Source organism: Neofelis nebulosa, chromosome 12 (assembly GCF_028018385.1).
Source record: "Neofelis nebulosa isolate mNeoNeb1 chromosome 12, mNeoNeb1.pri, whole genome shotgun sequence".
Taxonomy (NCBI): domain Eukaryota; kingdom Metazoa; phylum Chordata; class Mammalia; order Carnivora; family Felidae; genus Neofelis; species Neofelis nebulosa.
The window spans coordinates 24,858,730-24,871,744 of NC_080793.1; the positions used below are offsets into that span (position 1 = coordinate 24,858,730).

A 13,015-nucleotide genomic window follows, 5' to 3' on the forward strand; every position below is an offset into this window, starting at 1 on the left:
AGCTGACAAGCATTCAGGTTATTTTATGTATTTTTAATGTTGAATTGCCAACAAAGCTTGTGTTTATTTCTGTCATTGTATATCTTAAAGGAATATTTTATTCACTTGATTTTAAAGCTTTGTTAATGCATTACAGTTATTTTTCTAGTTTTTTGTTTTCTTTTTTTTGTTTGTTTTTGGTCTGGGATTATTTCCTTCTCATATTCTCGGTGACTTTCTTTTCTTTTCATACTATTATTGCATTCTCTAATGATATTCCACTGTTCTTATCTTTTCTTTCTTACCTTACCCCCTGTCCTCAAGCTCTGGCACTGGCTAAATAAGAAGGTAAATGAACACATGGATGTTGGTTTTTACTACTGAATTCCCCCTTTATCTCTATTCTCATTCTGTTTCTGTCCATATGTCAAACTTAGTTTATGCTTCTAAAAGTTCAAATTAATAAGCTATGGAAGGTCGTGAAGCATTAATACTGTCACAGTACAGTTTGCTAAACACCCAAAGCTATTTATTTTAGGATACATGGATGCTGTCTCCTTGCCTTGGTGTGTGTAAGAAGTTCTGTCTTGTAGTCCTTTTGTCCACTGTAAGTGATTGCCATTCCTTTTCGGTTCTGTAATGTGGCCCAGCCTGGTAACTCTCTTTTTCTTTGATGTGCGAGAATATTTGATTCACTTGGCTGGTAATTTTATATAGTGTCTTTTTTTTTTTTTTTTTAATATAACTAGTATTCCAGAATTTCATTTTTAACTTAAAAAAGATTGTGGTCATGGCCTGTGACCTCTAATTTCATGTATTTCCCAAAGTATGAGATTGTGTGTATGGTAAATGCTTCACATGATTTGCATGGAATAGGTTACATTTTTAATAACTTTGATAAAGGCTCATCTAGATAAATCAACGCTGTACCTCTGACATGTCCACATGTAGTAGTTCTAGACTTAAATTCATCAAATCTCTGGGACAGATAGCAAGAGATGACATTTATGCGTATTGTGTTTAAACACGATAAGACCCTAAAATTTGAACTGGAAATATTAGAACAGGTCTTAAGAAAGATGTACTTGTTGGAAATAGATCAAGGTGACATTTTTGAGTGTAGAGATTAGGATTTCCTTCTTTTTTAATTTTTTTTTTTAATGTTTATTAGAGTGAGCAGGGGAGGGGGGGAGGGAAGGAGGGGAGAGAGAGAGAGAGAGAAAAGAAAAGGAAAGGAAAGAAAGAAAGAATTCCAAGCAGAGGATCCCAAGCAGACTCTGCTTTCAGCACAGAGCCCGATGCGGGGCTTGAACTCACAAATCCTGAGATCATGACCTGATCTGAGATCAAGAGTTGGACGCTTAAGTGACTGAGCTGCTCAGGTGCCCCAGGATTTCATTCTTTCAGTTGTAGAAGAAAGGGGAGACTTGACAATGCCAAAACGTGTGTAATAAATAGTGTGTAAAATAAATAAATACACTTATAAACCATCCCCCAACATATATGCTGCTGTCTATACCTCCATTCCCTGCAAAACTAATATGATTAAATGAGTTAAATCCTTGGCAAATGATAGTGCTGCAAACGGAAGTCACATTTTCTCATTTTGAGCAAAGTAGGTGGTTTTAAACACTTCTCCAACTTGTGTATATTGAAATTAAATTGTCCTCAAGGGATGAGAGGAAGTAGAGTTAAAATCATTAGATTCAATTTGATTTAACCTTTGGTGACTACATGAATTAGATTACCTAATTTAGAAGTCTAACTCATAGCTAACTAGTGGTGACTTCAGTTATAAAAGGTTCCTAAGAGATCACGTGACGTTTTCCTTTTCTTTGATGATGTGGTGTAGCATAGATAAAACACTGGTGTTGAGCAGGAGTAAGTGCTTTAAGTTCTGAGGCTATATGTTTGAGGAAAGCACATAAGTAAGTTGATGTCTGTTTTATTACAATACATCCACAGCCAGAAAATTTGAAGCACTGGGTATTTGGTATTTCAAGTTCAGGTTGGGTGAATTAGGAAACGAGTTCAAGAGAAGTGAGGATGAGAGAGAACACATCTATGGTTAATTGAAACACAACCTATTTCCCAGGTCTTGTTTTATTTTGTAGTATTGATTATTTGCACTAAACCTCAACCAGAATTTGGTTAAAAAAACAAAGTGAAATAAAAGCCTACAGGCCCAGAATAATGAAATAGGAAAACTCAGCAGTGGAACGATACTTTCTTAATAGGCTTGCTACATAAATAAAGCTAGTTTGGAATTTTCAGAGTCTTGGAGTATAACCGTACATTTACTGACATCTCTAAATTAAAAAAAAAAAGAGCATTCCCTTTATTCACACTTGAAACACTCAGAATGTCATTTTAAGATGACTCCTCTTCCCCTTTAAGAAAATAAATTTAAAAACTAAAATAATTTCTCAGAATGTGGAAGACTGGGGAAATATCAGGGACTGAGTGATTTCATTGGGTAGGCAGTAATGACAGCTGGTGGCAGTGATAACAGGTGCTGTGGATTCCACTGCCCAAAGCTGAGCCCAGGACCAGTTCTGCCTCCTGGGACAGTGCCTCTGGCATTTCTATAGGGATTCTCTCCTCCGTCCTCTTCTCCATACCATCTTTTGCCCATGTTTCTCTTTCTGTGTCTGAGTTGCTGTTTCCTTGAGAGTTTTGGTCCATTCACTCCAGGCGTTCTTTTCCTCCATCTGAGTTTTCTGTCCACTTTATTGTTTCCTTTTTATTGGTCCTTCATTCTATGCACCAACACCCCCTAGCCACACATTTTTTTCCTCCCATTTTGACTTTTTTTTAAATCTCCCTTTACTTTTTAATACTTTTTCTGTCTCTTTCCCACTCCTCTCTCCCTGTCTCTCTTTTTACCTCTCTCCCTTTTTATCCTGTTTTTTTTTTTAACCTTATTTTAACTGGCCATAATATGAATAGACACTTTCCCCCCCACCCTGTCTTTTTTAGCTTAACGTATTGAGCATCTTATATGGTGTTATGTATTTTAAATTTTGAATGAAACATCTAACCCTCACTGTTGTCTTTGCAATATAAATTTTCATTTAGATGACTCTTAGTGTGGATTTTTTCCAACCCTTAGGTAAATGGCTTGTGATAGGAAAATTCTACCCTGGTTTAAAAACATAAAGTTTGATTTTGTAATGCTGATATACATAATTTGTTTGTGAATATCTCATGTTTTATGTTAGAAATACCCAGATACAAATTTAGATATACTTTCTAAATAAAGCATCATTTACATTAAAACATATTTCAGAATAGACATTTTTTAAAAAAATTGGGACTCCGAAGTTATTTTCAGAAATTGTTATTTGTGAATACAAATCTGGTCTTAGTTCTGAAATTATTTATGCTTGGCTCTTTAAATCTGTATTTGAGCTTTTACCATGTGCCATGCACTGCCAGGCTTGGGAACTACAGGGAGGAATCCTAGCACTAGCTCTTTCATCAGAAGCTGTCTCAAGAACTATGTGTAGAATTGGTTTCTGATTGTGAAACTTTTCAGTTTCATTGATTTTAGCATGTACATTCAAATATGACATCTGACCTTCCATATCTTAGAAATGTGTTACTACTTTTTTAATCTCTACATTGTCTTTGATGCTTTGGTAGCATGCACTGAAAATTAACTCTGCTGTTTGAAGCTGTAATGGTCAAGATAAAAGTTGAACTTTTTATCTTTGAGTTCACTGCAGCATTGATTTCTTAGTGACAGTATCCGTCATGGAAGATAAAGGGATGCAAGCTTATTGCATGGAATGGAAAACAGATGTTTTAGAAGTCATGTTTTGTTTTTAACTACCATTCTTTGCTCTTGAGTGTTTAACTCACTGGAGAGCATAATTCAGATTTAAATTAGAACTCACTTCCTCCTCAATGCTGTAGCTCTTGTAGGGGTTGAGGGCCCAGTGTGGTTTCAGCAGCCGTCAATGTAAATGATTGGCCTTTGTTAAATACTAGCTTTGCATGGCAGGAATTCTAGATATCTATCAGAACTATTATATATTCTGAAAACAAAAATTTTGTTTTTGATGTAGGATTATTTGTGATTGTGAAAGATGAGAGAAGTTATATTCAAAATGGAATGTCAAGTAGCAGTTAGGGAGAGCATAATTTAATTATTGATTAAGGAATAACCATTACATTAATGATTAGTTTTTATTTATAGTCCATTTGTCCTAAAGCTTATGTTTTAAAAAGAATGGAAATGTCAAGCGGAATATCAGATTTAAAAAGTATTTGGTTATGAAGTCTCTCAAATACAAAAAGATGTAGAGAACATTGAGTCTGTCCTCCAGCCTGATAAAACATTACCTGTATAATTAAAGCCCATTTTGTGACCTCCCTGATTGTACATCCACCTCCTAACTCTCCCCTCCCAGCCACCCTCGTAATATTCTGAAGTTGATATTTATCATGACCTTAACATTAGATTTTTATTATTACTGTTTTTGTAACCCCGTGGCATCAAAAGGAAAAATATTTTTTTTATTAATTTTTTTTAATGGTTTTATTTATTTTTGAGACAGAGAGAGACAGAGCATGAACAGGGAGGGGCAGAGAGAGAGGGAGACACAGAATCTGAAGCAGGCTCCAGGCTCTGAGCCATCAGCCCAGAGCCTGACGCGGGGCTCGAACTCACGGACCGCGAGATCGTGACCTGAGTGAAGTCGGACGCTTAACCGACTGAGCCACCCAGGCGCCCCAAAAGGAAAAATATTTTGAATATAATTTCCACGTTAATTTGCTTCTCTTTCATCTTGTGTCATTTAGGACATACCTGTTTTATAAGAGGCATAGTTTTTCTAAAGCTATCTTTATTTGCTAATAGTAAAATTTCATGAGATTTGAGGTCAGCTAATATATTACCATTATTTCCTTTAGAATATTAAAAGAATTTTTTTTAAATGTTTATTTTTGAAAGAGAGCACGAGCAGGAGAGGGACAGAGAGAAAGGTAGACGCAGAATCTGAAGCAGGCTCCAGGCTCTGAGCTGTCAGCACAGAGCCCGACGCGGGGCTTGAACCCACAAACCGTGAGATCACGACCTGAGCCCAAGTCAGATGCTTAACTGAGCCACCCACATGCCCCTAGAATGTATATTTTTCAAAGTTTATTTTGAGAGAGACAGAAAGCGTGTGAGTGAGGGAGGGGCAGAGAGAGGGAGAATCCCAAGCAGGCTCCGTGGGGGCTTGAACTGAAATTGTGAGATCTTGACCTGGGCCAAAATCAAAAGTTGGACGCTTAATGGATTGAGCCACCTAGGTACCCCGAGATCTTTTTTAAAAATTTCATTTAGAATATTTACCAGATTCTAAATTACAATTTGAAATGTAAATATACCACTGTGTGAGAATTCAAACATAAATACAGGTTATGTTCAAATTGACTGCCATTTCTTAGATATGATGATAATAAATTCTTTATATAACAATGGTAATTAATGCCGTTAATTTTCTGAAGTTGCTTATGGCTTTCACTGCTTTAATCGTTATGCCATAGTTTGATTTGCAATGCTGAATATCCTATTTTGTCTTAATAATGTTTGAATACATATGCATTTTTATTAAGTTGTGCTTGAAAGATAAGTAATTCTCTTTTTCATTTCTGTACAGATGATCATCTGGTTGGAGAAGATGTTAGACAAAATAATTAGCATTTTCATCATATTTTTATTAGTGATAGGAACCCTTCTTTTAGCCCTACTCCTGACTGCAAAGGTAGAGTATAACAATTGCTATTGCCATTAATAAACTCTTAATTGTTATAATTGTAGTATGCAGAAGAAGTTGGCAGAAGCCAGCATGGAAAATTTACTTTGCTTATAAATATATTTAACAATTAAATTATTTAAGATTTTTGCATTAGTAATTTTGTCATGAATTTGCCTAACTTTTATTTTTTTTATGTGCATTTAAATTTTGATATCAAAATCCTCAGAAGTAAGTACAGATGAAAAAATTGATACTGAAGAATAAGTGGCTTCTTCTTTCAAAAGGAGAACTATGATCTGGTCTCATGACTCCTAAAATCATTAGTTCTTTGTTTCCTAGATCAGAATTTCTTGATTAGTTCCTTCCCTTCTTGTCTCATCAGTCTTTCTGCTAATTTACCATGGAATCTTTTTTGTTTTCTTTTAATTTTTTTTTTTAACGTTTATTTATCTTTGAGAGAGACAGAGACAGAGTGTGAGAGGGTTGGGGGCAGAGAGAGAGGGAGACACAGAATCTGAAGCAGGCTCCAGGCTCTGAGCTGTTAGCACAGAGCCCGACATGGAGCTTGAACTCACAAGCTGTGAGATCATGACCTGAGCTGAAGTTGGACGCTCAACTGACTGAGCCACCCAGGTGCCCCTACCATGTAATCTTTATTTCTTACTTTCTAGCTTACAATTCCTCTTTTTCTTCTTAGTTTGGACTATTAGAACATCACAGACTGGGTGGCTTAAGCAACAGACATTTATGTCTCACAGTTCTGGAGCCTGCGAGTCCCAGATCAGGGTGCCAGTATGGTCAAGTTCTTGGCAAAGGGCCTCTTTCTGGTTCTCTTGTGTCTCTTCTAACGGCACTAATCCCATCATGAGGGCTCCACCTTCACAACCTCATTACTTCCCAAAGGTCCTGTCTCTCTCTCTCTTTTTTTTTTAAACGTTTATTATTGAGAGAGAGACACAGAGTGTGAGCAGGGGAGGGGTAGAGAGAAGGGGAGACCCAGAATCTGAAGTAGGCTCCAGGCTCTGAGCTGTCAGCACAGAGCCTGACGCAGGGCTTGAACTCACAAACTGTGAGATCATGACCTGAGCCGAAGTCGGTTGCTTAACCAACTGAGCCACCCAGGAGCCCCCCAAAGGGCCTATCTCTTAACCATCATATTGGAGGTTAAGATTTGGACATAAGAATTTTGGGAATCTACAGACATTCAGGGTTTAACACCCTTCTTTCATCTAAGAAAACCATTCTCCAAAGTGCGACTAAAATTTTCTCTATATTTGATACATCTTCCTGACTTTTAAAACAAATGTTTATTCTGTATCTTAATCTTTATCTGAAATCCACTGAACTTCTCATCCTAGGTTTTGATATGTTGTTTTTCTAGGAGTTGTGAAGTTTATGTGAAATCATGGACATGAAAAATTTTCATATAGGTGCGCCTGGGTGGCTCAGTGGGTTGAGGGTCTGACTTTGGCTCAGGTCATGATCTTATGCTTTGTGGGTTTGAGCACCCTGTCAGGCTCTGTGCTGACAGCTCAGAGCCTGGAGCCTGCTTCAGATTCTGTGTCTTCCTTTCTCTCTCCCCTCCCCCTGCTCACACTCTGTCTCTCTCAAAAATAAACACATTAAAAAAATAAAAATAAAAACATTTTTTTTTCATATAGTGCTGTAGAGGTATGGTAGTAAACATTATCAATGGATAATCTGATACGCAGACTTTACTAAAGCATTGCATGGTTTCCTTCTGTGTCAGTTACCACTTGGAAGTCCTGTTCTCAGTCGTTCTCAGCCTCAGTATGTCCTCAGTCTTACCATTTGCTCCTAACAGCCTGCGCTCTCCATATTTCTGTTTCAGTTTCTGTGTAGTTCTTATCTGTTCTTTGGATATGAATCATGTATAGTCACTTATAGAGACTGTATAGACTTTTTAAAGACCTTTTTTGTTTTTATTTTGCCTGAACCTGCCATTATATATTCTTATCTCCTATTCTAGCTCCTAGAGAAATTTTACACCAGTATGATCTTCCGTTTTCCTTTTTCCTCTCTCCTGCTCTTCTTTCCCTTTTGTATTTCTTTGCATGGGGTCTTCTTGCCTGCTTATCTCAATTAAAGTCGTTTTTCTTTGTTCAACCCATGCTTCAGTGAGCTTTTACTTTCCTGAACTTTGATAACATTTATTACCGAACCACTTCTTTGTGGTCTAGGACTCATGCAAACTGAGTTTTTGAAGGAAACTTACTGGTTATCTAGTCTTTTCTCCCAGCCAATAAAGGGATTATTCTCTAAAACACCATGCGGATATCCACTTTAATGTCTAATAGCCATTTCAAATGTAGTATGTCAAACACCGAATTTCAGATCTTCCCTTGCTTTTATCTGTTCTCTTCCTCATAGTCTATTTCAGTGTAAATGACTACTCCATCCCACTTGCTTGGGTGAAAAGCCCCAGAGTCATCCTTGACTACTTCTCTTTTGTATCCACATCCAATTAGTCAGAAAATCCTTTTTGGCTTCATCTTGGGGTAGTAGCAGGGCAGCAATGTCAGGTAGTTCCTTTCCATCGAAAGCAAGAATAAAACAGTATAAAATTATTAAAAACACCATACCAGGGCATTGGAAAACCATTATGCAACAGTTTGAGGAGTATTTGCTCATGAAAAACTGTTACTGCATCTATTAAAACAGATAGTTTGTGGTTTTCTTGCTTGGAGATATTCTTATCCCGCCTAGCTTGGACAGCAGAAGCCTGTAGCTTTTCCCATGGAGGTGGTAGACTTGACTTGGGGCTGACAACAGAGTAGCTGTAAATTAAAGGGGGGAGATTCTGGAAGCAAGAGAGCCATGAAGAACTTAATAATAAGAGCATTAATAAACCATGCATCCTAGACTGGTATATGGGAGACCCCATGGAGTCCTGTGAACATTGAAAGTCTGGAGAGATTTGCAGATTGATTATGCCTTTGGTTGCATTTCTCAATTCTCATACATCTCAGGCTGCAGGGGATGAAGATTCCTATCGTGAAATATCTGGGCATGATTACTGCCAAAATCGTTTGCTAACTGCTAAGCTGTGCAGGTTCAGGGGAAGGCTTTAGGCTTTAAAAAAATAATAAGATGAAAACACTGAGCAGAGACATCAATGACAGGGAAGGCAGATTTTGCGGTTTGACTGTAAATAAGTTAATTCCTTACTGAAAGAAACAACAGCTCTCAGAAAAACAAAACAAAATCCAGAGTTTCTACAATGCATTTTTTTAAATGTCTAATTTCTAACCCAAAATTATTAGACACACAAAGAAACAGAAAAGTATGACCTGGGGAGGAAAAAAAAAAAAAAAAAACAGTCAAAGAAGTGGATATTTAAGTGGCTCAGATGTTGGATTTAGTAAACATTTTAAAGCAGATATTATAAATAGATCTGCATATATATATGTACGTATCTATATATAAATATATCAAAAGAAGTAAAGTATGTTAATAATATGTAAACAAATGCAGATGCTCAACAGAGAAATGGAGACTATAAAACAGAACCAAATAGAAATCCTAGAGCTGAAGAGAGCAATAACTAGCGAAAAATTTACTAGATAGGCTTAACAGCAGATTTGGGATCCAGAAAGAAGACAATGAGTGAATTTGGAAAAAGATGAATAGAAGGTATCCAGTCTGGCACAATATTTGTCAAATAGTGGATGAGGAGAGACTCAAAGATTTGTAGGACAATATCACAGATTCTAACAGGTACGTAATTGACATCCCAGAAAGTGAAAGGAGAAAGAGTGCAAAAAATATTTGAAGAAATTATGGCCTACGTTAAAAAAATTAAAAAAGAAATTATGGGGGCGCCTGGGTGGCGCAGTCGGTTAAGCGTCCGACTTCAGCCAGGTCACGATCTCGCGGTCCGTGAGTTCGAGCCCCGCGTCGGGCTCTGGGCTGATGGCTCGGAGCCTGGAGCCTGTTTCCGATTCTGTGTCTCCCTCTCTCTCTGCCCCTCCCCCGTTCATGCTCTGTCTCTCTCTGTCCCAAAAACTAAATAAAAAACGTTGAAAAAAAAAAAATTTAAAAAAAAAAAAAAAAAAAAAAAAAGAAATTATGGTCAAAAACTTTTCAAGTTTGATGAAAAACATTAAAATAGCCAAGAAGCTGAACAAACCCTGAGTGGAATAAATGCATATAAAACAAATACATACAAAACAAACCATACCTAGACAGATCATAGTCACCGAAAGCCAAAGAGAAAAAAATCTTCAATTTTTAAATTAAATTTAATTAAATTTAATTAATTTAATTTTAATTAAAGAGAAAAATTATGTATCACACACAGGAGAACAACAAAACAATGACTTCCTATAATAAACCATGCATACCACAAGACATTGGAATGATATATTCAGTTTTGGGGAAAAAGAACAACTGGTCAGTCAAGAATTTTATAATCAATGAAACTATTCTTTAAAAGTACAGGCAAAATAAAAATATTTCTAGATAACCAAAACCGAGAATTTGTTAATAGCACACCTGCACTTTAAAGAACGCTGAAGGAATTCCTTCAGACTGAAGAGAAATGACTCTAGAAATAACTTATGTCCAAAGGGAGGAATGAAGAGCATTTGGTAGATATGTGCATATATATAAAAATTATATCCCCCACCCTTTTTCAGTTTGTTCAAATAACAGGACTATTTAAAAGTTTTAACACTGTATTGTAGAGTTTATAATACACATGGATGGACTATGTATGTATAACCATAGCACAAAGAAGAAGACTGGGAAACAACCATAGTGGTATGGAGTTCTTATAAATATTTTATTGGAAGTAAGTCAGCATTAACTTGAGGTGATCTATGATGAATTAAAGATGTGGTAAGCTTAAGGTTAAGATAAGCTTAAGGTAAATAGCAACCACTAACAAATTTTGGAGGAACTGAAATGGTATACTAAGAAATGTTGCTTAACACAAAAGAAGGCAGTAAAAGAATACCAGTAGGGATGAAACAGAAGACAAATAGCACAATGGCAGACTGAATCCAATCATATCAATGCGTATATTAAATATGAAGCAATTAAATGGCAGAGATTTTAGACTGGATATAAAATAGCAAGCTCCAGCTAAGTGGTATCTGTAAATGATACCCTTTAAGTTCAGAGCCCTAAAAAGTTTGATAGTCAAAAGATGAAAAAAGTTACACCCACCACTCACACTGTAAATGTAAAGTTTGTAGGGTGATGATATTAATGTAAGAGCAGATAGTTTAAACAAACAATACTGAAGGTAAGTAAGAAATAAGGACTTGTCATAACGATAGAAGAGGTAACACTGCAGTAGGATTTACCAGTTTTAAAACGTGTGTATTCCTAAAGGTAGAGCTAAATAGAAGGTGAAGCAAAATAGTCAGAATTAAAGGAGAAATAGACAAACCAGTGATTATGGTTAGGGATTCGGTAATACTCTTCTTGTGGTAACTGAGAGAATAAGTAGATAGAAAATTAGTTAAGAATAGAAAAGGCTTGAAAAACACTGTTAGTCAACGTGAAGTGACAACAGCAGAATGATGTTCTTGTCGAGTGAGCACGGAATACTCACCAGGGCAAACTGCCTGGTATGCCCAATTTGAAAATAGTAAAATATAGAGCATATTCTCTAAGGCTGGCTTGTTCCATTTTGTCTGTCTCATTTTTTGGTTATTGAGCAAGGTAACTTCTGAGATACAGTTTCAGCTGGCTTCCCTCCCCGCCCCCCTCAAAAACCTTGCTAAGTTCTTTATTTGCTTGTTTGTATGTCTCACACTGTTTCATAATTCTATAAGCACTGTTCATGCAGTGTTGATATTGTTTCTATGTACTATACACACACGTGTGTGAAATTAATATATTTATGTATTTGTCTTGTGTATATGTATAAATATTTGTATGTACCTATTCACATGTTGTTTTTCCTTAAGTTGTTGAGCTTCTCGAAGGTAGGGAGCTTTTATGTACTTTTTGTTTCCCATAGTGAGTGTCATAGGACATTATGTATAACAGCTGTTCAGTACAGGTTTCTAAATTAATTGAAACTAAGATGTGTAATTATTTAACTCTAAAAGCATTGTTCCAATAATAGTGTGGAAAAATAAATGTTAAATGGGGCTTATTTTTTATTGAGATTGTTTTTCTCTCCTATCCGTAATACAGGTGCATCAAGAGAGTGTGCACATGATTGAAGTCACAAGCAATTTGATTAATGAGACTCTAGCAAATCACCCTGAGTGGGCAAAGTAAGAGTATTATTTTGGCAAAATAGAAATGAATGGCCTACGTTCAGTATCTGCACAAAACGATCTTATCTTCATTGATGTATCTATGTTGGAAGAGAAAAGATGGAGTTTGCCAAAGCTTTGATGAATGTTGTTGTTTTTGCATCAGAACAGCATGTATTGGGGGATGGTGGGAGAGGGAAGTGTGTACGATTTTGGGAACAGTTTATGGTAAATGACTTTGTATTGAGATTTATAGTTTACAACATGTATATGATTTGCAAAGGCCTTTCACCTACACTTGTATGTAGGTGTTCATCACAGTGACTGAGGAGGTTGAAGAGGCTATCCCCATTTCACAGATGAGGAAGCAGAATCAAAGGTTACAGAATTGGAGATAATCCCCCAGTGGCAGGGTCAGTAGTGTTTTCACATTGTGTCATTTTGGAGGCAGGGTAGGCAGTCTGGCTCAGGGCCAGATCTAGCCACCTGTTTTATTGGAACACACCCATACCCATTCATTTACATGTTGTCTATGGTTGTTTGGGGGAGGGGGAGTGCAAGAACAGGTAGAATTGAGTAGTCGTGATACAGATTTTATGTCCCGAAAAGCCTGAAATATTTTTACAGATAACATTTGCCAACCCCTGTCTTAGATAGGGTCTCTTTTTTACTTGTTTAATTTGGCTTCTGTGACAAGGGTTTTATGTCATCCTGTTGAATTTGATTGACAAACTGTATGGCCTTTTTTTTAATTTAATACCTTCAAAGTAGTCACTAATGTAAGTAGGAAGTACTCTGCCAGTTTTGGGATTGCAAATTGAGATTTCACTTGCTTTTCTACTTTGAATTGACTTTATTCCTTTATGTAAAACCTGCAAAGGACGTTTCTTGAACTTGGTTTAGAATCATATTTGAATATCCTTAAAAAGGACATCTTTCAAAATGTATTTCACACTCAAAGTGCTTGTCCTTAATATTCCTGGTTAGTTACCAATTGCAGTATATCCGTAGAAAGGAATAGCATTTCACTTAGCATTCAGTGACAATAAACTG

The 13,015-nt window shown here is 36.5% G+C and overlaps 1 protein-coding gene across 4 annotated transcripts in view; it reads left to right on the forward strand.

Annotated features, from left to right (window-relative positions):
- TMEM245 (transmembrane protein 245) overlaps positions 1 to 13,015 on the forward strand; it is a 98,225-nt gene that overhangs the window by 34,600 nt on the left and 50,610 nt on the right. For 3 of the 4 annotated variants that reach the window (XM_058694642.1, XM_058694640.1, XM_058694638.1), the window contains 3 exons: positions 304 to 327; positions 5,628 to 5,732; positions 11,898 to 11,980. In XM_058694642.1, coding sequence (XP_058550625.1) covers positions 304 to 327; positions 5,628 to 5,732; positions 11,898 to 11,980 — 212 coding nt within the window. The remainder of the gene's footprint in view (positions 1 to 303; positions 328 to 5,627; positions 5,733 to 11,897; positions 11,981 to 13,015) is intronic. The other variant, XM_058694639.1, reaches the window with a different exon arrangement.